The following is a 21,922-nucleotide window of genomic DNA, read 5'->3' as shown; positions in this document are numbered from 1 at the left end:
CGTAACTTGACATAAACCCCTTAGAGACCAACTTGGACAGGAAGTAGTGACGCTAACAGTGAGGTTGTGCGCAGAGCCAGTTAAATTTTGATTGATTGCACATTGTCCATTTGTCATTGTCCTACGCTTGGTTCATCTCTTGGTTATATTCAAAGTAGTAGTTGGATCTTTTAAAATATGCTATTGGCTACCTCCAGCTCAGAAGAAATCTATCACTACAATGCTAAAAGAAAACCACTAATGAGATAGACTATTGGCTGGGAATTCATACTCCCACAGCTGTAAAATGATGAATCATGGGAAACACAATTCGGAGCGTTTTTGTCCCCAACACAGGTGGCACATATGTTCTGTAATCCTCAAACCGCAACCTCGCAAACTGCTTGTTGTACGACTTTAGTAAGTGTTTAATGGTTTGCGATTTGTCACTAGCCACCGTGTCAGAAGCCGAGATATTAGATCAACTTCATTAGGGCTGCAAAAGTATGAAATGTGGTTCAGCTTTGCGCTCAGAGCAGCCCAGAGAAGAACGCAAAAGGCAGTGGCATTATTCATGGTTGCACAAAAACTTGTTATTCATCATAAGACAAAGGGGAATCTCACCCGGCGTGACATAGATGGAGGAGGGCCGCGAGGGTATTACTCACATCTGTTGAAAACACTATGCACAGCCAACTGGATGGCACCATACACTGTGCTTATAAATGCAAACAAAGTCTCCAAGCAGCCAATATAAATGACATTTGCCTTCACATCTCAGCATAAATATTAATTGTGCTAAATCTGTGATGAATTGTGGTTAGGCTTGCACCACCGATAGGAGGCGTTTAGGAATCAAAGCAGCGCATCATTTTGCAACACATTAACAGAAGCTGTACAGTGGAGTTGGGTGTAGTTCTCAATTACGCCACAAGATGCCAGTGTAGGCCAACTCTGAGCAGTGTCTATTCATCCACGTTTCAGCCCCATCCTAGCTGGTGTACAAGAAATGTGATGTTTAGTTTTGTTATTGGCCTTTTTAATGTTTTAGATTTTGTTAAATATTTTCCAGATGTTCGCAGCGTAGCAAAACAAACTAATCTTACTTTAAATGTAGCTCTAGGGTGGCTGCTCACTCATTGGCCTCTTTTCTCCAAATAGCCGTTTGCACAGCTGTCCAAGTCACACAAATGGCATTAGCCCGTCTTCCTGTGGAGGGGCATCTGTTGCTTTCTGCCCCCATTTTTTTGCCATCTACAAAATGTGGTTTTCAGAGTCTGGTGTTAAGATGACTATTCCCAATTTGTGTTTTCTTATTTTTTGTGTTTTGCAGCCTATATGTATCCATCTTCTCTATTTGACAGTATTTCTTCAAAGCTGACTCCAAATTTCTTTGTGAATTCCATGTTGAGGTTTATTTAAAAAGAAAATATTCCAACTTAAATGTCCACTATACAACTTTTCTGGAGGATGGATCACTAACTGTTTGCCCCCATTAAGATAACATTGCTTTGCCTTAAATGTTCCACAGTATGACAGTAAACTTACTATCTCTACGGAGACAAGCAGGTCCCGCCATGCCACTTTTAGGCCAGATCGGTGGAGAGGCGAGCCCACCTACAGTAAGAATGCAAGTTGTTAAGGTTGTTTTTGCAATTAAAAACACCTATAATTGAAAAAAAAAAATCAAGATAAGTTTAATAGCGTACTGTGGAACATCCCAGGCAAAGCAATAACAGCTCTATGGAGACAAGCAAGTCGTGAAAAAGATACAGCGCACCTTCGGAATGAAATTATTACAGCTGAAAATAGAACAGGTTGAAAATTGGCTTTATTTTCAGATATGCTCAACAAATTAGCACCCATTTCACATGCACACAGTTAACTCGCTGCTGCTGCCGCCTGATCTGGAAGCATTACAACTACTTTGGGCATATGAGTGAGGAGCCCCACTCTATAAATCTCCAGGGAAAACTCGCTAAGAATCGTGCAGGCTAGAATACTAATTTTACTTCTATTTAGTGGAACTCAAGTTTATCCCTGTCCTTAGATACACTGCTGGAGTTTGGGGAAGGAAGCCTCAAAAAGTAACGCAAACTCAATATTTCTATGCACCCTGAGTTGGATAACATTTATTTATGTATTGATTTGGAAAAATATGTAAGTAGATCAACATGTCAAGAGTTATACCTTTTAATAAGTTTTGCGTATTCTTTCCCAGAGCGGTAAATGGTACGTGGGAGCTTCTCTTCTGAAAAGTCAACGTGAAACAGTCCAAATCTTGCGCTGTATCCGTCGGCCCATTCGAAGTTGTCCATTAGCGACCAGGCGAAGTATCCACGGACATTGACACCATTTTCTGTGATAGCTAAAAGATGGAATCATTTTATTATTATGATGATGACAGCTTGTGTAGAATATTACAGACATGGTATCTACCGGTAATATGTAGTGCTGTTCTGACTAAATTCCTGTAATATCAGAAACAGTTCATTTGAAGCTTTATTAGATTTGAATATCTGCGCAAAATACTTGTACTTTTTAGAATTTTACAGACATGGTATCTAATATGTAGCGCTATTCTGACTAAATTCCTTTATTAGTATTAGGCAGTGGTGGTAACGTAAGAAAGTAAAAGTAGTAGAGTACTGTACTTACTTGTACTGTACAAATAGTTATATTTAGTTGTCTGTACTGTAAGTGGATATGTTTTACTTTTACTTCATTACATTTTTTAACTGGATTGAAAAGTAAAAGTATTTTTTATTATAGTTTAGTATAGTAGTAGAGACGTGCTGAAAAGGCTGAGAGTATTTTTAACATGTTCATAGTTTGAGCAAACAAAAATATACAAATAAAAACAGTCAATTGTTTCTGTTGAATAATATCAGCACAAATCTTTATCAAAAACAGTTAATGTAAGCTTTATTAGATCTGAATATCTGCGCAAAATAATTGTACTTTTTACTGTTTAAGTGCTTTTTTAAATGGGTACTTTAATACTTTTACTTAAGAAGATTTTTCCTGTGATACTTTTACTTTTACTTACTTTTTGCTCCAGTATCTGCACTTTTACTTAACAAAATTGAGTACTGTACTTCTTCCACCAATAGTATTAGGTAATAAATCCCCTGCATCCAGCACATAGCTTTAGAAACTGTTTATCGTGTGGATAACAACTAATCGGTGAATTTGTTGATGATGATTGCAGTAACCAGTTCATTTGATTAGTTGCTGCAGTCCTAATATATTTCTCACGTAGCGTTGATTTATTTTTTCTTCAGTGGCTGTGCTCTAACTCACCATAAGCTCGTTTTCATAATTCTGATTGGGCACTGATTAAACTTCTTTACCTCTCGCCACCTCGCTGATGGTTTGCTTGTAAAACTCGACCCGCTGAACGTCCTCCATCTGTAACGACCCGACCTGAGCGAACCCGTTTTCCGTAATGTAGATGGCCGGATCGCCGAAGTTTTTCTGAAAATAAATCAGTGGGACAAATGTTATCAACAAACAAGGCATATCACCTCACCTGCCACCTCCTACGGAAAGAAAGATTGGTCTACAGTGTGCCATTTAGCTCCGATTCAACGGTGGCGAGCTCGAGGTAATGGGCTGTGACAAGGCACAACAGCAGGAAATTGGTCGTTTGCAAAACACTTTTCAGCAAAGTAACTATTTCATTCAATGTGACAGCACTAATGAAGCATCAGTGTGTTTCTGGGGGTGTTAAAAAGGTGTTTGCCGCATACAAAATCAATGCGCGATGCTAAACAAATGTCAGGTGTTTTGCTCATTTAGCTGAAGGCTATGCATCTTCCTATCGATCAATGTAGTTTAACTGTGGGTGAGAGAGCGACTTTTAAACTGAATGAATTTGTCAAATAAAGTGGTTTTGGGTTGACGTTTTGTTTTAGGCAGTTTCGAACTATCTGTACAACACAATCAGGCAGAACATTATAACACTGGGTGACAGTAGCTCCGCTGGTAGAGTGTTTGTCCGCTGAGCCGAAGTTTGGTGGTTTGAATCCTGCTCGGGACATAAACATCATTGGTTGAGCGGTCAGATCCACTGTCCCACAGGTTGGTGGTGCGATTCAAGCTCCCACAGATGAATGCTGCTGTTGTATCCTTGGGCAAGATGCTTAATGTGTGTGTGAATGGATGAGTGGTTTCTTTTAATGCCTAGAAGGTGGAAAACCCCTATATAAAAATGGGACAATTTATCATTTTTAACATGCTACGATATCTGTATTTGAAAACAAACTTTTTGAGCCTTTTGTTAAATACTGATGCTTGCAGAATAGCCTTTTAGATCAGTTAAAAGTGTCATAAATTCAGTATATTTGTTCTTATTTCGTTTGTAGTTCTCAGTGGTTAAGTTGTATTTATTTAACTGAGCTAGCGTCTTTTACTTCAAGATGTTTCTGCCTTATTTCATTACATTTCTTTGTATTACAAGCTAACAATTTAGTGGCTTGAGCCATTTTACGTAAATCACTGGCAGATTTATTTTCTTAACTCAAACTTAATCATCCTGTCAAAACGCTTTGAAACCAGGGAAATATATTTAGCAATAAGCAGCTAAATCAAAGCAGTTCAAACCTACTCAAATTAAGATCCTGAATTCCAGTCATTTTAACCAGCAATGTACCACAAGACCTGCTGTTTTGGAAATACTCTACCCCAGATGTCAAGCATTTTTCAGTGGCTGTTCAATATTGATGTTTACTGTTCACCTTGACGTAGCTGAGAAGTTTCCTTAACCCATCAGGCACCACTGCAAGCCAGGACACCCCTGAGATCGGCCATGACGGATCCAACACCTCCTGTACATTTTGGTCGCTTTTCATACTCAGTTTATCAAAACGAGCACCCGCTGATGTAACTTTACGTGACGTGTAAAAGTTAAGAGCAAAAAAATCAGCCGTCCCCAAAATTGCAGGTTCGTCTTTTGAGAAAAATGGAAGTCGTGATTCACCAGTGTAACCGTGTTTTTGGCTGTTAGCTTCAATAAACGTTCTCATTACTTCTGGATAGTCCCCGGTCACAAAGACAGGCCACGCGAACCAGCCGAGCGTAAAAGCAATATCGCGTTGTGTAGCGGCGATATCCTCTGCGCAATCTGGATCTAATGGCTCTAACCAATCACTGTTGAGAGCGAGAGACACCAATCCATTCTGCTTTGGCCTGAAGATCTTGTCATAACTGTGCCAAGCCAACGCATGGGCCCTTAGCATGTTGTGGCCCACTAGATAAGCGGCTATCCCGGGTTCTGTCAGTCCTGGAGCGTGAATACCATCTTCATGACCAAGTTTGGCGCACACGTATGGCTCATTGATTGTGATCCAAAGTTTGACACGATCGCCAAATGCCTCGAAGCAGAACTGGGCGTAGCTGTTGAAAAGTGAAGCAATGTTTGGTGATTTCCAGCCTCCTTGATCTTGTAGAGCTTGAGGCAGGTCGAAGTGGTAAAGAGTAACCATTGGTGACACGTGAGCAGCCAGTAAATCGTCTATCACCTTGTTGTAGTACTGCACGCCTAGAGACAGATAAGAAATGGATTATGTTTATTATATGAATCTGAAAAACATAAGGCTGACGTTGCAAAAGGTCAAGGTTAAAGGGCCATTTTACACTATTTTATGATCTATGTTATAATGTTGTTTTCTCATCGCAAACATACTAGGATGTGTTTTGTTTCATTTGCACTAGTTTAACACACAAACCATGTATATTTAAGCTGAGTTCTTCTCTATTCCACCTTGTGATGTCATCTGGTGATACAGGAAGTGCTCCACTGTGTTTTTAAACTCCACCTCACTTGAATCATTTGGATGATTTCAGCTGTGGAATTCCAAATTTCTACTGAATTAAAAGTAAAACGTAGTTGTTAACTTGAAAACTATCACTACATGACATCACAAGGTGGAACAGAGTGTTTTGAGCTTTGGAGATATAGAGAGAGTAATAATAAAGGGTGACTCAGACATGTGTGAATGAAACAAAACACAACTCAAGGTATGTTTTTGAGGAGTTAACAGCATTATAACATGGCTTAAAGCTCAGTCAGGTTGGTGTAATAGAGGATCTTTAGCTTCCAGTATGTGAAATGAGAGGACTGTGAAATATCTCTTAACTTCATGCTAACATTCATACTGTAATACTGTGTAGTTATAGTACTTTTTCTCTATAGTAATGTAAAATCAAATTATCAGTATATATGGGCCAAAACTTAACAGAGAAAGTGCTGTCCCCTTTTGACCATTATTACAGGAAAGCAACATATTTCAGTATTTCCTATTCACAACACTAGTAGATGACATTCCATTGCTGCCAGGAATTACAGTGGTGGAACATAATGAGTTGTAAAGTACAGTACTTAAGTACAAACTTTAGGTATCTGTTCTTTACTTAAGTAGATTTTAAAATGGATACTTTTTACTTCACGACATTTGAGAGAAGGTACTTTCTGCTCCACTTAATTTTTGAACTGAACTGAAAAGTAAAAGGCTTTTTTATTATAGTGTGAGACCTGTTGAAACGGCTGAGCGGTTTATTTTTTATTTAAAAACAAATAAAAACATCAAGGAAAAAAGATAGATTCAATTGTTTCTGCTGAACAAATTTTACCACAAATCTTTATCAAAAACTGTACATTGATCTGAAACTATTAGATCTCAAAATCTGTGCCAAATAATTTCAGTTTTTACATTTGAAGTACATTAGTACAACAGATTCAATTCAATACTTTTACTTAAATAGATTTTTTATGATATTTCCACTTTTAATTGAGGCTCTGGTATTTGTACTTTTACTTAAGTACCAAAAATTGAGTACTTCTTCCACCACTGAAGAATTACGCAGACACAGCACAAAATGACAAAACCATTGAATTGAATGACAGAACTTGGGAATACCTTTCTGATTGACACGCTGCCTGGTCCCATCGGGCAGGAGACGAGCCCACGAGATGGACAGGCGATAATGAGTCAGTCCAAGCTGTAGGATACATTTGAGATCCTCCTCCCAGAGCTCGTAGCTGTTGCAGGCCACATCTCCATTGTGATCCCCAAACACTCTGCCCGTCCCATGACAGAACGTGTCCCAGATACTCGCTCCCCTGCCATCTGCCTGCCAGCCACCTTAACGCACGCAAATTGTTTCATTGAGGAAGATAATTACAAAGAGAAATCAAGCTTACATTTGGGACTTTTAAATGAGTCCCGGGAGTAAATTAATTGACTTTGCACAGCAGTTAAGAAGATTGCACGCAACCTTTTCCAGTTTTCCAGAGACAGACATAGGCTCAGGTGGTAGCATGGTTGTTTTATAGCCAGAAGGTTGGCAGTTGAATCCCACTTACACCAAATTGCCCTTGTGTCCTAGAGCAAGACAGGTTGTTTGAATGTTTGAGAGGCTGTTAGTGCTAAATAGAGTGAAATACAAAAGAGGAGATTCATGGATGAAGACATGAGGTTAGAGAAAGGGAATGCAAACGGTAAAGGGGTAAGATGGAGGCAGATGAGAGTGAACACTACAGCTCAAGTGATATCTTTTCTAAAGCAGAATTAGAAGTAAACAGACTTGTTAATTGTGAAGTATATTTAATTTAGGCCTATTTCTTGTGTATTATTTGTAATCAGCCCTGTAATTGCCTATCATCTCTACTGAAATAGGTAAAAAGGTAGCTGTTAACTTGAAAACTATCACTGCATGACATCACAAGGTGGAACGGAGCATTTTGAGCTTTGAAGATGTACAGACTAATAAGAAAGTGTTACTCAAACATGTGTGAATGGAACAAAACACAACTCCAGGTATGTTTATGATGAGGTAACAGCAGTATAACATGCCATAAAGTTCAGTTTGGTGTCGTATAAGACCTTTAAAGCTGCATTATGTAACTTTTCTGATGAGGGGTTCCCCTGCTTGCCTCCATGGTGATGTGATTAATTTGTATGGAATGTAACCTACTAATTTATTTCACGTGCAATATTTTAAATGCTGCTTGTGCAACTAGAATACTACTTAATACCCTCTTTGGAATTAAATCCCCTACAGCCAAATAAACATAAAAAGGTTAGATAAACTACATTTGGTGTCCCACAAAGAGTTGCAAGACTTTTATTTCTTTACACACCTTCAATCTGATACGCTGCGGTTGCTGCTCCCCACGCAAAATCACGAGGAAACATACTGAGGCCTATAGTTTATTCAGTCGACTCAATATGTTGTAGATTTGTAGTAAAACAGTTGTACAACCCCGGCCATTTAGCCTTCATAAAGCACTACACATGGTACCACATGATGATCAAAACAGGAAGTGGAATAAAGTAAAGTTCCCGCTGTTTGGAAAATTGTTCAAAGTTAATATATTGTACACTGAAATAAACAAAATAATATTGATGAGCTGTTTTTTCTGTACATATTTACATAACCGTGCTTAAAATGCGGTTTATAGTTTTTAAAATGTGGCAAAAATTACGGATGTGCGTTTTTATTCTGAAAGGCAAAGCGGAAGTGGATTTGAAGAATGTGGACTGTTAAAACAACTGGGGGGAGAGTTGCTTCCGAGGACCATAGGGCAGGACTGGGCAGGACCATTGGAAGAGGACAACTCAATGAACACAGAAGAGCTAATGAGTTTGGGGGAAAAAAGCAGCTTAAAACATCAACTTTGGATTAGTTTAGCCTTAAGTTACCTGCGTATTTCGTGCGGTTGCGTCCCGTGTTCCAGCTCTGGACTAGTTTCCTGTTTAGTTTCGTGGAAAGTTGCTGGCGTCGTGTAGCGTTAATAAATCAAACTACCAGGAAAGAAAATGTGTTTTTAAAATGCTACGTGCGTGTATACAGTGTTTTCTGCTAGTATTTCAGATTGCAGACGCGTTTTGTCCAAGAAAAGGCAGGAATCTGGAGCCAACACGCTATTGCCAACAAAGAAGCTCTCTCAACAACTGGACAACTTGATTCAGGACCTGGACTGAGCTCGGATTTCTCTGGATTACTAAAACCAACTGGGAAAAAACGTGTTTCTATAGATGCTTTTGGTGAACAAAGACTAGCATGAGTGTGGACAAAGCTGGAGAAGAATGGAGGACGAAGACACTGGGAATGATCTTGTTTGTTTTTGTGCTGGAGTCTACCTTTTTGGACACGGTGCCAAAGCTAACCACTAGCTTCTCTCAGTGTTAATGTCTCTAAATGCTGTGTGTTGTTTGTTGTCACGTGTGAAAATGAGAGGAGTGGTTGTGTGGCAGTTGTTTGTGGGCTTGCTGCTGCTGCTTGGTGACTCTGCTCTATCATCTGATTGTAAATCATATGATGAACGGTCCAGGAGCAGTGGGAAGAGCCTCCCGTCTGACCGGAAAGTGGTGTGCAGCAACATGGAGCTGCATCAAGTCTTACCCCCGGACTCTTTCCCCAACAGGACAGTCACACTGTGAGTATGAGCTCCAGGAGTGTACTTTTACAAATACTGTGGCAGGCTGCACAAAACCAACCACTGACACTGCTGTTTTTCACAAAGTTTTTCTAAGCACTCTTTCTGTCTGTCTTTTCTTTCCTCCTGTCTTTCTGTCTGTCTTTATTTCTTTCGGTCTTTCTTTTATCCTGTCTTTGTTTCTTTCTGTCTGTCTTTCATTTTTTTCTGTCTTTCTGTCTGTCTTTTATTTCTGTCTTTTCTTTCCTCCTGCCTTTCTGTCTGTCTTTCTTTCTTACTGTCTTTATTTCTTTCTACCTTTCTGTCTTTCTTTTATCCTGTCTTTATTTCTGTCTGTCTGTCTTTCTATCTTTTTTCTGTCTGTCTTTTCATTATGTCTGTTTGTCTGTCTTTCTTTCTATCTTTTCTTTCTGTCTGTCTTTCTTTCTGTCTTTTCTTTTTCTTTCTTTCTTTCTTTCTTAGTCCCTGGGCAGGTGAACACACATTAAACACATTTCATTACAATTACATATCAGTTCATCATTGACATTGGCAGTAAGTCCCCATGTGCAGTACATGATGTTTCCTACAGTCCAAACCAATTTAAAAAATCATTATGTGCAGGTTTTTACACTGAAACAGAACATTACAAATTGCCTAGACTGATGTGAACACATTTGCTTATCTAAAATGTACTTTTTCAAATTTCTAGTAAAATTATTCAAATCTACAGACAATTTCAGACTGTCCCAAAGCTGATTCCACCGTTTGATGGTTTTAAATGAAAAGGCGACTGAGCAAAGGCCGAGGATCTTTTTGGAACTATTCAATTTTGGTTCACAGTGACCGAGTCGGTCAGGTAGTTTGTTCGGAACAAAGTTTAATTCATTTTAGGTGGAGCTGCATTATTAATAATTTTGAATATATTTCTTCGATTTGAATACAAAATTAAATTGTCGTAACTGGACATTTTACTCTCCTTTTGACTCTCTCCTGTTTAGTTTAGTCTTTATTTGAAGGGACAATGTACCGAGACATTAACCTCATAATAATAAGGTTATCACTTCAGCACTTGACCTGTCACGATAACACATTTTGAACCATGATATATCACTACAGAGAAATACTGCGATAAATGATAATATTGAAACTACTTTATACCACTCATTAAGATTTAATCTATGCAAGATAAACCAGTAAACCATTTTTAAATGTACACTAAAAGAGATGAGCGGCAACAAATAAATAGTAGAATGTACCAATAATTAGACATAACAGACTTATTCACCCCTCTACTGCTCAAGTCGTATTACAACAGAACTACCCCAAATCTCCCCACTTTTGCAAAGAAAACATACTCACGATAAATATTGAGGCCCAAAATATACTGTTCCAGCGTTCATATATTGAGCAAGTTGATTTCGTGATTATCATGATAGGCCTATTCAGCACCTGATTATTACAAAAAACACTCAGTAATCAGTAATCGCCTTATAAAATACATATTTGCCTCCTATTTTCTGCATTTCACTATTACATTATTGCATAGCTACATCACATGCCATGATTACGCTGCATACTAAATAGTCCTGTGCGGTGGTGGATGAAGTACTCCATTTTGTTACTTTTTACCTCTGTATCTGTACTTTTACTTAAGTAAAGTATCGCATGAAAAAATCTCCTTAAGTAAAAGTATTTAAGTATCCGTTTTAAAAATGTATTTAAGAGTAAAAAGTATTTTGCACAAGTGGTGTTAAGTGTAAATGTAGTGATATTGATATTGATATTGAAAAAAAGATGCATATTTTGGTCGAAAGTTGCAATACAAATGAATTTCTCATGAATTTTGGGTATTTATTTTTGTTTGCTCTAAGTCGAAGGTGGAACTGAAAAACTTTACTCAGGATGTTAGCTCAAACATGGTAAAAATAACCTCTCAAATCATATGAAAAGTACTCTTTACTTTTCAGTCCAGTTAACAAGTGTAGTAGAATAGAAAGTACAGATACATGCTCTGAAATGCAGGGAAGAAAGGTAAAAAGTATCCACTGTAAAATTTACCTAAGTAAAGTACAGATACCTAAAAATGCTGTTCAAGTACAGCACTTTACTACTTGTACTTTGTTACCTTCCACCACTGGTCCTGGGTAAAAAATTGCATTATCCATCAAATTATACACATACCTGTGTTACACATAGTTTGACATTCGTGTTCTTCCCAGAGCTAAACTTGTGTCAGTGCCTTGACAGCCATCCATCATCCCTCCACAGCTGCACACTGAAACACTGTAAATGTAGACCCTGTGTAACCGTATCCTTCCTGTTGTGGTAGGCTTCACACATAACTAGATATTTTGGTATTTTGTACACTTGCCGAGGTCTGACCCACTTAGAAACAAGTTGTACAATTGCTCACTTTTGGAAGGGTTTTGTTCTTATAGCCAAACATGTCTCAAGACCACCTACCATGTCAGTTTAAAGTCAGCTACTAAAAAGTTACAGACAAATGCCCAACAGAAGTAACCAAAGGAGTTTAACTAAACAAGACAAGATGGTATTGGTGGAGGACTAAGAATAAGACTGGAAGTGGTTTAACTTATTGAACTGAAAGCACTTTTTTAAACCTAATCTTTGGTCCCCCTGAGCCTCGCTGACAGTGATGGATTTAAAATTGATCCAGTTCCCTGTGTTTTTCTCAGTCTTTGTTGCGTGGAGGTCCCCGCAGATTTAAGATGATGTAATTATAGAGAAAAAAAGCTCTTTAGGATTCCTCAGCCTCCACCTTGGCCTTTATCTATTGTGGGATAAAGAGGCAGCCACCCTCAATCACTGGGCCCCTCACTTTCCCCCTGGACATGAACAGCAATGGAACAGCACTTTATGTTACTGGGACAGTTTTGGTGTTAATTTACAGCCTGTAAAATCCCTTAGGAGTCAGAGTTTTATGACATCCTCCTGCTCTGGAGCTGCGTCGACCACGGCCTGGACCTCCCTGAACATGGTGGTCACAGTTTGAGTCATTGAGAAATACAATCAAATGTTGGCCTGTTATGATAATTACTATTTCAGCTGCATTTTCTTTACAATAGTAATACTTTTGTGTTACAGCAAAAAAAAAAAAAAAAAGATTTGAGCTGCAGAGGGTTGAAAAAGTAAATTCTATGGCTAATTATTGGTTAATTTAGCTATTTATTTATTTGTTGGTGCTCAGGCCTTTTAATGTCACTGTATATATAAAAATGTGTTTACTGGTAGTATTTATTGTGGCATAAAACTGTTTTAATATTATCGTTTATCGCAATATTTCACTAGCGACTTTACGTGCTTCAAAATGTGTCATTGTGACAGGCCTAAACAAATGGTTCACTATAATGCATTACTTGTTTTTTTACCGTTGTGAAATTGAGCTTCTGCAAAGTTGGTATACAGGGGGTAAAATGAATACAGTTGGATTTAATTAAAAAGCTTGTAGCGAACTTTTGAATGTTGTTATAATTGTGAGCAGTTTGTACCCTGGAAAATAATTCCATTAACTACTATGATGCATTTATTGATTGTAAAATTTGAACAACTTTTTATCAGGTTACGTTTTCTAAATAGATCCATTTGTTTTGCTCTTCTACCTTTGGTTCATTTCCATGGAACTAATCCATGAACAAGAGCCGTGTGTTGAAAAATACTCCCATTTGCCGAACTTACTGAACCACTAGGATAATTCGCTTTCTTGTTGCCAGATATGAAGCATAACCGCAAATCTCCATTTTCTTGGACCCAATATTGGTTCATCCCAAGTTTCATCATGCCTCATCTTGAGCAATTACACAGAAGAGTGGCTATAATCTTGCAAAATGTTGAATGTATGTCTTGTTTGACCAAGCAGCAGAAAATGGAGTGCATTCCCTGCATTTGTTCTTCCCTAAAGATACTGCATGCCTTAGTAATCTGAGAGGAAATGACACAAATGTGTTTACAGCTGCCCCTGGCCTCCCACTGTAGGAGCTGGATTAACTTGAGTCCTCGCATTAACCTTGATGGCATTTCTATTTAGAACTACGATGTTGTGTTTTCAGTTTGGTTTGTTAGTTTAAACTTTAAAGTGAAAAAGCAGTTGTTGGATTTTAATTGGATCCTGAAAGTTTTAAATGTTTTAGCCATAGGTCCAACATTAAAGGAACAAGAGGTAGTGGGATTTTATACATCGTCAAAATCAACCCATGATTCATGTCTGTTACAAACTGTTACAAGTTTATTCCTATTTACCTGTTCAAGTCCCCTTCCACGTTACCATACAGACAGGAACTGACTGTAGTTAAGCTTTTTGTCCTCCCCGGCTCATGTTTCCGTCAGCGTTTGTTTGGTGTAATCAGGTAGTATTCAGTGGGAGCACCTGGTTTGGACGGTGCAGACAAGAGCACCTGGTTTGGCCTCTGAGAAAGCGACGCAGCTTTAATCTCAGAGAAAGCAGGGATTTCCTTTCTTTTACTCAAGGAAACTTATGTTTACCGTAGTGACACATTGGGTGTGAATGGAATCCGGAACTTTTTATTATCCCTAGCAAGAAAGTTTAATGCTTTTGAATGATTTGTCAGATAATATATTTTAATAATTACACAATGGGTTAAACACCATGCTTTGGGTGTGCATCTGGTTCTAGTTTTCTTTTCGTAATGTTTAATGATGCTATAGGTCAACCTGTCAGACGCGATGACCAACCACAGAGCAGCGAGTGGGGACCTATCTCCAGATCATAAGCTATGTCCATTAGGTTCATGGTCAGGAAACAGCTGGAGGATTAGCCTGCTGTGCTTGTGTTTGGTTGATGGAAACCCACCCTGGCAACCCACCCTGGCACAGGAGGGAGAACATGTAAACTCCACACATAACCTGAGACCTTCTTGCTATGAAACAGAAACCACTCAGCCCCAGTGATGTCCAATTTTGGGGCTGGCAGGGACTCAGTTGTTGGAGCGCTGGCCCACCATCCTGAAGGTTGGAGGATCGATTCCCATTTGGATTAACTTCTGTCGGTGTGTCCTTCTGCAAGATACTTCACTGGCGTTTCCTAGTATGAAAGTTTCTGCGTGAGTTATTGATGCTGGTTGGAGAGCCTGATGGCGTAGATTGGCAGCCGTGTCTTCAATCACTTTACTCCAGGACGGCAATGGCTACAGAACTAGTCTAACACAACCGAGTAGCATCAGTGCGAGGCTTTTTTAATTCACTCAAACCACGCAAACATTTTCAGGTGACATTAAATCCTTGTAGAATGGCAATAATCTCATTTGTTTACTTTCCCTGACCTGCAAGTGTCGTCTCTGAAAGGCTCCTACAAGGAAAACACAGGTGCCTGCTGTCATGCATGTCCACAAGAGGATTTGTTTTTGCTGCTTCCCAAACCGTGGCTCTAAAAGGAATGCCTCCGCGCTTTTCAGAGTAGTTTGGCAGTGTTTGCGGAACAGGGCAACATCCCAAAAGGCAAGCCCCCGGCAGATGTAGAATGAGTCAGTTTACAGCCTTTAATTTAGCAGACCTGTCGGGGTTGCGCTGTGCCCCCCTGAGTCCTGCTTAATCCCAGACATATAGTTTAGTTTTAGAGACATGAGGTAAGACAGTGCAATGTGGTTGAGTAGTGAAATGTTTCTCATCTGTTTTTATCGCACTTGAGGAACTGCTTTGGCATTTTGTGAGAACACCTGTACAGCGTTCCATGGTGCAAGAGTTTGTGGACCAGAGCCGAACATCTGCATAATTTGCTTCTTTGAGTGCATAGTAGATTCTGTTATCAAAGGATGTGACATTTTGGTGGCTATGGTGGCTTAGTAGGGGTGGGACGAGACACGAGATCGGGTCCATGAGAACGAGACAAGATGAGATTTTGAAAAATGTGTAATAAATAAGATGTGTAAAAAAAAATAGTTAGGCTAATTTGTGAACTGGATTGGACAATTTATTCAATACTTTTGTTGTCATTAGTACTGTTTTTTGGAACTACAGCTTCTCAAACAGCTGTAACTCCTGTACGTTTAGCCCTTTTTGTTCCACACAAAAATAAAAATGTACAAGATCATTTTCCTCATGTGTGCACAATTTTGTGGCAATTTTGTCTCATAAGATCTGGTCCCATCCTTAATGGCTACTAATGTCACCAAAAATGTCCAAATTGGTTCTCCAATAGAGTTTGCATCATACAAATATTTGGAAAAGTTGATGCTTGCAATCTGTAGTTTATTATACAACTTTTAAGACATTTTAATGATGGGCAAAAATTAGCTCATGGTAATGGCAAAAAATGGGAAAATGTGTTGAAAGTTTGCCTGGATATTTGGTTTAGCAGGTCATTCTGTTCACCTCTAACTATTACTTGCTAGAGGCGTCCACTGAAAACGAACCATTGTGTCAAATTCCCTGATTTCTTCAAGCTACAGGAAATCTAGGCCATTGCATTTCATATTTGCTACGGCTGCAAGTAGATATTCCGGTTTTACCTGGAGCTTTTCCATAAACGTCTGAGAGATTTATGGCTTGTGTATCAGGAGACAGGATATACAGTAGGATTCCCCCGCAGCTCGCTCCTGGCCTGAACTCAAACAGCTCTTATCTATGCATCAAGATAAGCCCTGGCTACCCCCTTCTTCCCCAGCCTATTCAGGGGTAGCCCCAAGACATTCTGTGGACGCGCTCATTTGGGCTGGAGACGACAGACAGGGGAAGTAGAATACAAATGTCCAGAGGGGAGGAGGTGAATTTGTAATGGTCTCAAACTGAATTTCACCGAATAAGTATTTCCATATTTGGGAGAATTTGCTATTGAGGGATTTGTTTACAGTAGAAGAACTCAGACCATATTGATCTCATCTTGAAATATATTAGATTACAAATTATTTACAAGAAGGGCATCTGTATGAAAACAGTTAGGACTTAGGATGGTGGGAAATGGGCAAAAGAAGGAACTGAAACTGGGGAGGTGTAAATTCTCATGTTGACTGTCCTTGTAGACCTGTGTCACAATGATTACAATATCGACTTATCGTTCAATACAGAAAAGCTGGAAGAATATATTTTGGCGCTCGGGGTACTTTGCGAAAGTGGGGAGATTTTTGTTATTTTTGTTGTAATGCAATGACATTTGAGCTGGAAAAGGTTGAGTACCGGTAAGTCACTTCTTTGGCTATTTATTTGGTTAATCCTGCTATTTTTTGTTGCATCTCATGGCTTTTAATTATACAGTCTATTAAAAAGGGTTTACTGGGATTATCCTGCTTTATTTTAATCTTAAAGTAGTTTCAGTATTATCGTTTATCGCAAAATGTCTCTCGTACTTCTATCATACTTCAAAATGTGTTCTCGTGACAGGCCTATGTCCTTGTATAGTTTTTACATAATAAAGGCACAGTTTAGATCAAATTCTCTAACCACACCACAAAACATTTTTCACATCTTTTTGTGATGCAACAATTTAAAGATGCAAGTAGAAAAGAACTTACTTGAGGTCTCTTTTACCAAATGGAATGAAGTGGACGAATGCATTGATGCTTGAAGAACTCAGACCGTATCCTATTTTGAAGTATTAGATTACCAATTATTTACATTTTTCACATCAAGAAGGACATCTGTAAGAAAACAGTTATGACTTAAGACGGTGTGAAATGGACAAAAGAAGCAACTGAAACAGGGGAGGTGTAAATTTTCAGCATCACTGAAGGGTCTTGGGGGAAAAAGGAAGTTGAAGAATGCAATGAAGTTTGAAATGAGGTTTGAAAAGAGGGCAAGAACTCATGACTCCCTGGAGAATGCCATTAGACACATTTAATTTTATGGCTTTTAGAGTCACAAGTTAAGCTATGCACAGTGCACTTGTTGATCACATCAACTCAATGTCGAACTATGATGGACAGGACTGTGACTGTCTTACCCCAGTAGCATTTATTTAGAGAAGCATAGCATTCTTATGAACCTTTGTGGGAACATTACATGGTTAGATGTGGGTTTTTCATGGTTTGAATTAAGCTTTTATTATCTGTTTTTTTACACTTTCTATAATTAAGTAGGCCAATGTATTTGACTGTTGTCTAGTATGAATAAGCCTGTCATGATAATTACTATATCAAGCTGGAGCTATGTATTTTTGGGGTCAGTATTAATCTTTTAGGAGAACTTTTGGTTATTTTTTGGCTATATAAGATTGAATCCATAAAAGGTTGAATTAATAACTTCTACTATTCATTACAGATGCAAAGTACTAAAGTGGTTCATTCTGCTGTTTATTTATTGAAGATCATAATTTTTGTTAACAATATTTTGTACATTTAGAAATTTTTTAGTGGTTTAAATCTGTTCTTGGGTTGTGTCAGTAGCATAAATTACTTTCAATATTATCGTTTATCGTCTATATTTACTTACATCGAACTTCAAAATTTGTTATCGTGACAAGCCTCAGTACAAATCTTTTTTTCTGTATTGTTTTTGAAAGATTGAGCAGGTTTATAACATGACAAGCCAAATAATTTTCCGTGTAAATCCCCTATTTGTAACCATATATTTTCTGGCAGTGACAGAATCCGCAGCCTGGTACATCGCCGTGGTCGAACATATGGAAACGTGCAAAGTGGTGGCTGCATCACACAGAACTGTTTGCGTGCACTCTCTCCCCGAGCAGCAGGGAGCCAAGTTTCAATTCTCCGCTGTCCAACCCTGTAATAAAGAACTGCTCAACACCCCATAATGACTCCAATGTGGGCCTGGTTTGTGGGTGCCACCAGCATGTATGTCACCCACCACCACATCCCCTCGCTGCCGGCCAACAACAAATGCTAACCACAAGTCACAAGAGTTTTTTCCTGCTGGGATTAAACTGTAGTGTGGATTTCCTACAGCTGTGCAGGGCATAGTCGATTCTAAATATATTTTCGTAGATTTTATGTTTTTACAGTTGTACATAGTTATTATCACACGTTTTTCTAATATTGTGCAATCCCGCTGACGATAATGAACCTTGGTTTGGTTTAACAAGCAAGCATTAAAAGTCAAATTTGGACATAGCCTAATTTGGATTTGCGTTCCCTTCTTACTACAACCAAGCGTTTAAAACCGTTAGCCATATGAACAATATCCTAACTGGTGTTCAGTGCCCAGCGCAGTCTGGCCATGTCATTACTGGCTCAATTTCAACTCCTCTCTTCCTCAGACCTGTCACTATAACAACCCAATTTGAAGCACGATATGTATTTGAAGAAATTATAGGTGATAAATGATAATATTGAAACTAATCTATGCCACTACATTAACCCAAGAGCAGATTTAAACTATAAAAACTATTCTAAATCGACAATGTTGTTAAAACCATGAGCTGCAATAAATAAATAACAGGATGAAACACTTAAGTACTCAGCTTGCATCTGGAATGGGTCATAGAATTTATTAATTCAGCCTTTCCCACTAAAAATGTGTACACGCGATACATACTGTCTCACAAAAATACTGTTCCATCCAACATATATTGAACGATATGTCGATATAGTAATTATGGTGACAGGCCTACTCTTCCCTGTGGCATCACACCCTGAAATCTGTCAAATTGTGGCCAAACAAAGACCTAATGTGATAATCTGCGCTGTTCCACTTCCAAAACCCAAGATATTATTCAGTCTGTTGTCTCTTGCTAAGATTTGTGGATTGAAACATTTAATTTTTTTCTTTGTTTTCACAGAATTTTGAACAACAACAAGATTCAAGAACTCAAAAATGGCTCTTTCTACGGATTGTCCACACTGGAAAAACTGTAAGTATTTCATTTTTATTTTCATTTTTGCATTTTATTTATATTTGTCTCATGTGTACAAATTCATTTTCTTTATTTCACTACACAGCGTTTGACATACAGTAATCCATGACTGGTTTGTAAAATCAACAGCCTCCTGTCATTTTGAGGACTTTTCCCATTTGAAAGATAATCTTAAAAAATGTGTTTTAAATTGTTAATCGCTATTGCAACAGTTCTACATTTTTATCATTCTGAAACCCATGGATAGAGTTTGAGATCGAACATCAAAACCTTTTCATTACATCCATAGACATGCATTATAGCAAAAACAACAAAAGAGCCATGGAACAACCCAAGACAATGGTGGATCATTACTGTTAAAGACGGTTATCACATTTTAGTGTCATAATACTTTTGAATGAACACTAACTTTAGTATTTTTTATCTCCATTGGTTTAACATCAAGCTAGCTGAAAATCCAAGCTCTATACATCTTCCTCTGTGAGACAATTGTGTGACTTCTCCCACTCGTTTAAACTACTACACTATCTATCGCTCCTTTTAAATGATTGCAGTTTGTCTCTTGTACCGGCTGTTTATCTCCTCCTCAGTGGAACATTTAGGTCAAAACACTTCCTAATAGTATTTGGCCTCACTTAGCAAGCTGGAGGAGCACTGAAGATGCAGCGGGAACAGGCTAATTATAGGTGTAGCCTCAGGGGTTATTTTGTTTGTCTGCCTGGTGACATAATCGCAGCAAAGTATTCTGGGATACTATCTGCGTAGGCATTGGTGCGGCGCAACCTCACCGCTTTAGTATAACATGTTATTTCAATATGACACCCGCTTGAGGTTGGGGTTGTCATCACGAGCACTTCCTTCCGACATGAACTTGGTGAGAAGTTGCTTATTGGTTCCACACATGGGCCACGGGATGATTTATCAGGCCCAAAGGATTCAAGCAGATAAAATAACCAGAGCATTAAGGGTGGAGCTTTTCCTCAAGGCTAACGCATGACTGCATCCGTGTGGAATCCTACAGGCAAATTCCCTGTTTTTTCGGCACGGAATAGAATTATAAGGTGAATTATGAAACATGACACAGATTTTTCAAACATACAAAACTCAATATTTGTTGTTCTTGGTGGATCAATTGGAACTCCCCAGTTTGAATGAATTGCTGGGATATTTTTATTATTAATTTATAATCTCTGAATACTGACCTATAGTGAGAAAAAGACTTGTAAAATGGGTCAGATATCAGTGTTGCTCGTTTCACAAGTCTACACAAGGAAGATAAGACAGTGTGCTGAAAATGAGTGAAACGTCAAGCTTTCATCCTTCTACAAAGTGAAGGACAAAAGTATATTACACCGCTACTACCAAGTTTACCTCCAAAAACAGCCCCCTGGACCCTACAAGAGAAGCTGGGTTGTGCTAGACTGCCAGCCTTTGTCATTGTAATGAGTCCAGACCAGGGCCAAGAGGTGTCAAGCCTGTGTTTTTTGGGCTAGTGCCTCACCCTCCCCAAAAACGTCCCCGCTCACCCCTCCCCCTTCTTCAATCACACTACAAAACTCTCCCTCTCTCTGCAAAGTCGAAAATTCTCCACAAGTCTATGCACGGCTCTCCGTCTTGGCTCCGACCCCCCTCTTCCTGTTGCTTTCACCACTCATTCCCTTTTCGAGTCCACAAAGAAAGACTGCCTCATTTAGACTTGCCTATATGCAGGCACAGAGACAGCAGCTGGCCGAGAGTGCATGCCGGAGAAGGGGGTCTCTAGAATCGATTACGCCTATCCAAGAGCGCTGTGTGAAATTGCAAAGTAACTGTGGAGACTGCTGTGTTTTGTCAAGGGCCAAAGGTGTCCCTGCTTGGAAATAAGCCACACAGAATCCCCATTATCTCACTCCCGCTCATAGGAATGGAGAGCCAAGCTAGCCAACTATCACATGCTAATTCCTGGCTAAATCCACTGCTGTGTTGGAATGCTTATTGTGGAAAACAGAGCACGCATAACGACTGTCGTGCCTGCTTTCTCAAGAATGCAAAGTCCAAATCAATAGGGCAATGTGTTAGGAAGAGTTGTATCGCAAGAATATACCCAAGAGTTGAACTAATACAACTTGTTTAGCTTTGGTTCTTGACCTCCATATTTGGAACAATTCCCTTGTAAGTTGTATCTAATTGCGTCTACAGTAAGAGCGACTTGATTTTTTGAACTCGCTGTTAGAATGAGATTTTTTTTTTTTTTTTTTCATTTTATTTATGTATTTAAAACAAGGGCAGTGCACAGAAAACATTAATCTCAAGAGAAAAGATGCTCTGTGCCAGATTTTGGTTGCCAGGCACAGAAGGCATTAAAGAGCTTATTTACATAAAAACACATTTAACAGCAGTATTTGATCCATAGTAATCTCTCCGAAAATAACCACAAACCAAGTCATCTTTAAACATTTAAAACAAAATTCAAAATCAAAATTCCTTAAATTCCTATAAATACAAAGATAACACATTTTAAAGTGTGATATATTGTTGAAGTAAAGATAGACACTAAACGATAGTATTAAAACCAATTTGTTCTACTGACGCCATTAACCTAAAGCAACAATATTCCCCCCCAAAATATATATGTATATGTACAGTAAGTTAGCTGCAATAAATAAATGGCAGATATGAAACACTCTGTAGTTCGTTTGTACCTATAAACGTGTCATAGAAGTTATTCATCCAAAGTTTTTAGCTCCAATATCATCATAGAA

General features: G+C 38.7%; 2 protein-coding genes across 2 annotated transcripts in view; one reads left to right on the top strand and one right to left on the bottom strand.

Moving 5' to 3' along the window:
* Positions 1–2,156: 2,156 nt before the first annotated feature.
* Positions 2,157–8,273, bottom strand: LOC117386093 (cytosolic beta-glucosidase). The gene is made up of 5 exons (XM_033983401.2): positions 8,123–8,273; positions 6,900–7,124; positions 4,719–5,521; positions 3,333–3,456; positions 2,157–2,347 (listed from the first exon to the last, which is right to left on the bottom strand). The coding sequence occupies exons 1-5, from the start codon at positions 8,175–8,177 to the stop codon at positions 2,157–2,159; spliced, it is 1,398 nt and encodes a 465-aa protein (XP_033839292.2). The 5' UTR covers positions 8,178–8,273.
* A 240-nt stretch (positions 8,274–8,513) lies between these two features.
* The window catches only part of adgra3 (adhesion G protein-coupled receptor A3), a 35,401-nt gene continuing 21,992 nt past the window's right edge, over positions 8,514–21,922 (top strand). Inside the window, exons 1-2 of the mRNA XM_033983274.2 lie at positions 8,514–9,421; positions 19,107–19,178. Of these exons, the coding sequence (XP_033839165.1) occupies positions 9,174–9,421; positions 19,107–19,178 (320 nt within the window). The 5' untranslated portion in view covers positions 8,514–9,173. The remainder of the gene's footprint in view (positions 9,422–19,106; positions 19,179–21,922) is intronic.

The sequence above is a fragment of the Periophthalmus magnuspinnatus genome, chromosome 18 (genome assembly GCF_009829125.3).
Source record: "Periophthalmus magnuspinnatus isolate fPerMag1 chromosome 18, fPerMag1.2.pri, whole genome shotgun sequence".
In the NCBI taxonomy this organism is placed as follows: Eukaryota; Metazoa; Chordata; class Actinopteri; order Gobiiformes; family Gobiidae; genus Periophthalmus; species Periophthalmus magnuspinnatus.
The sequence above is the reverse complement of the archived record's forward strand: the minus strand, read 5'-3'. Positions and strand labels throughout refer to the sequence as shown.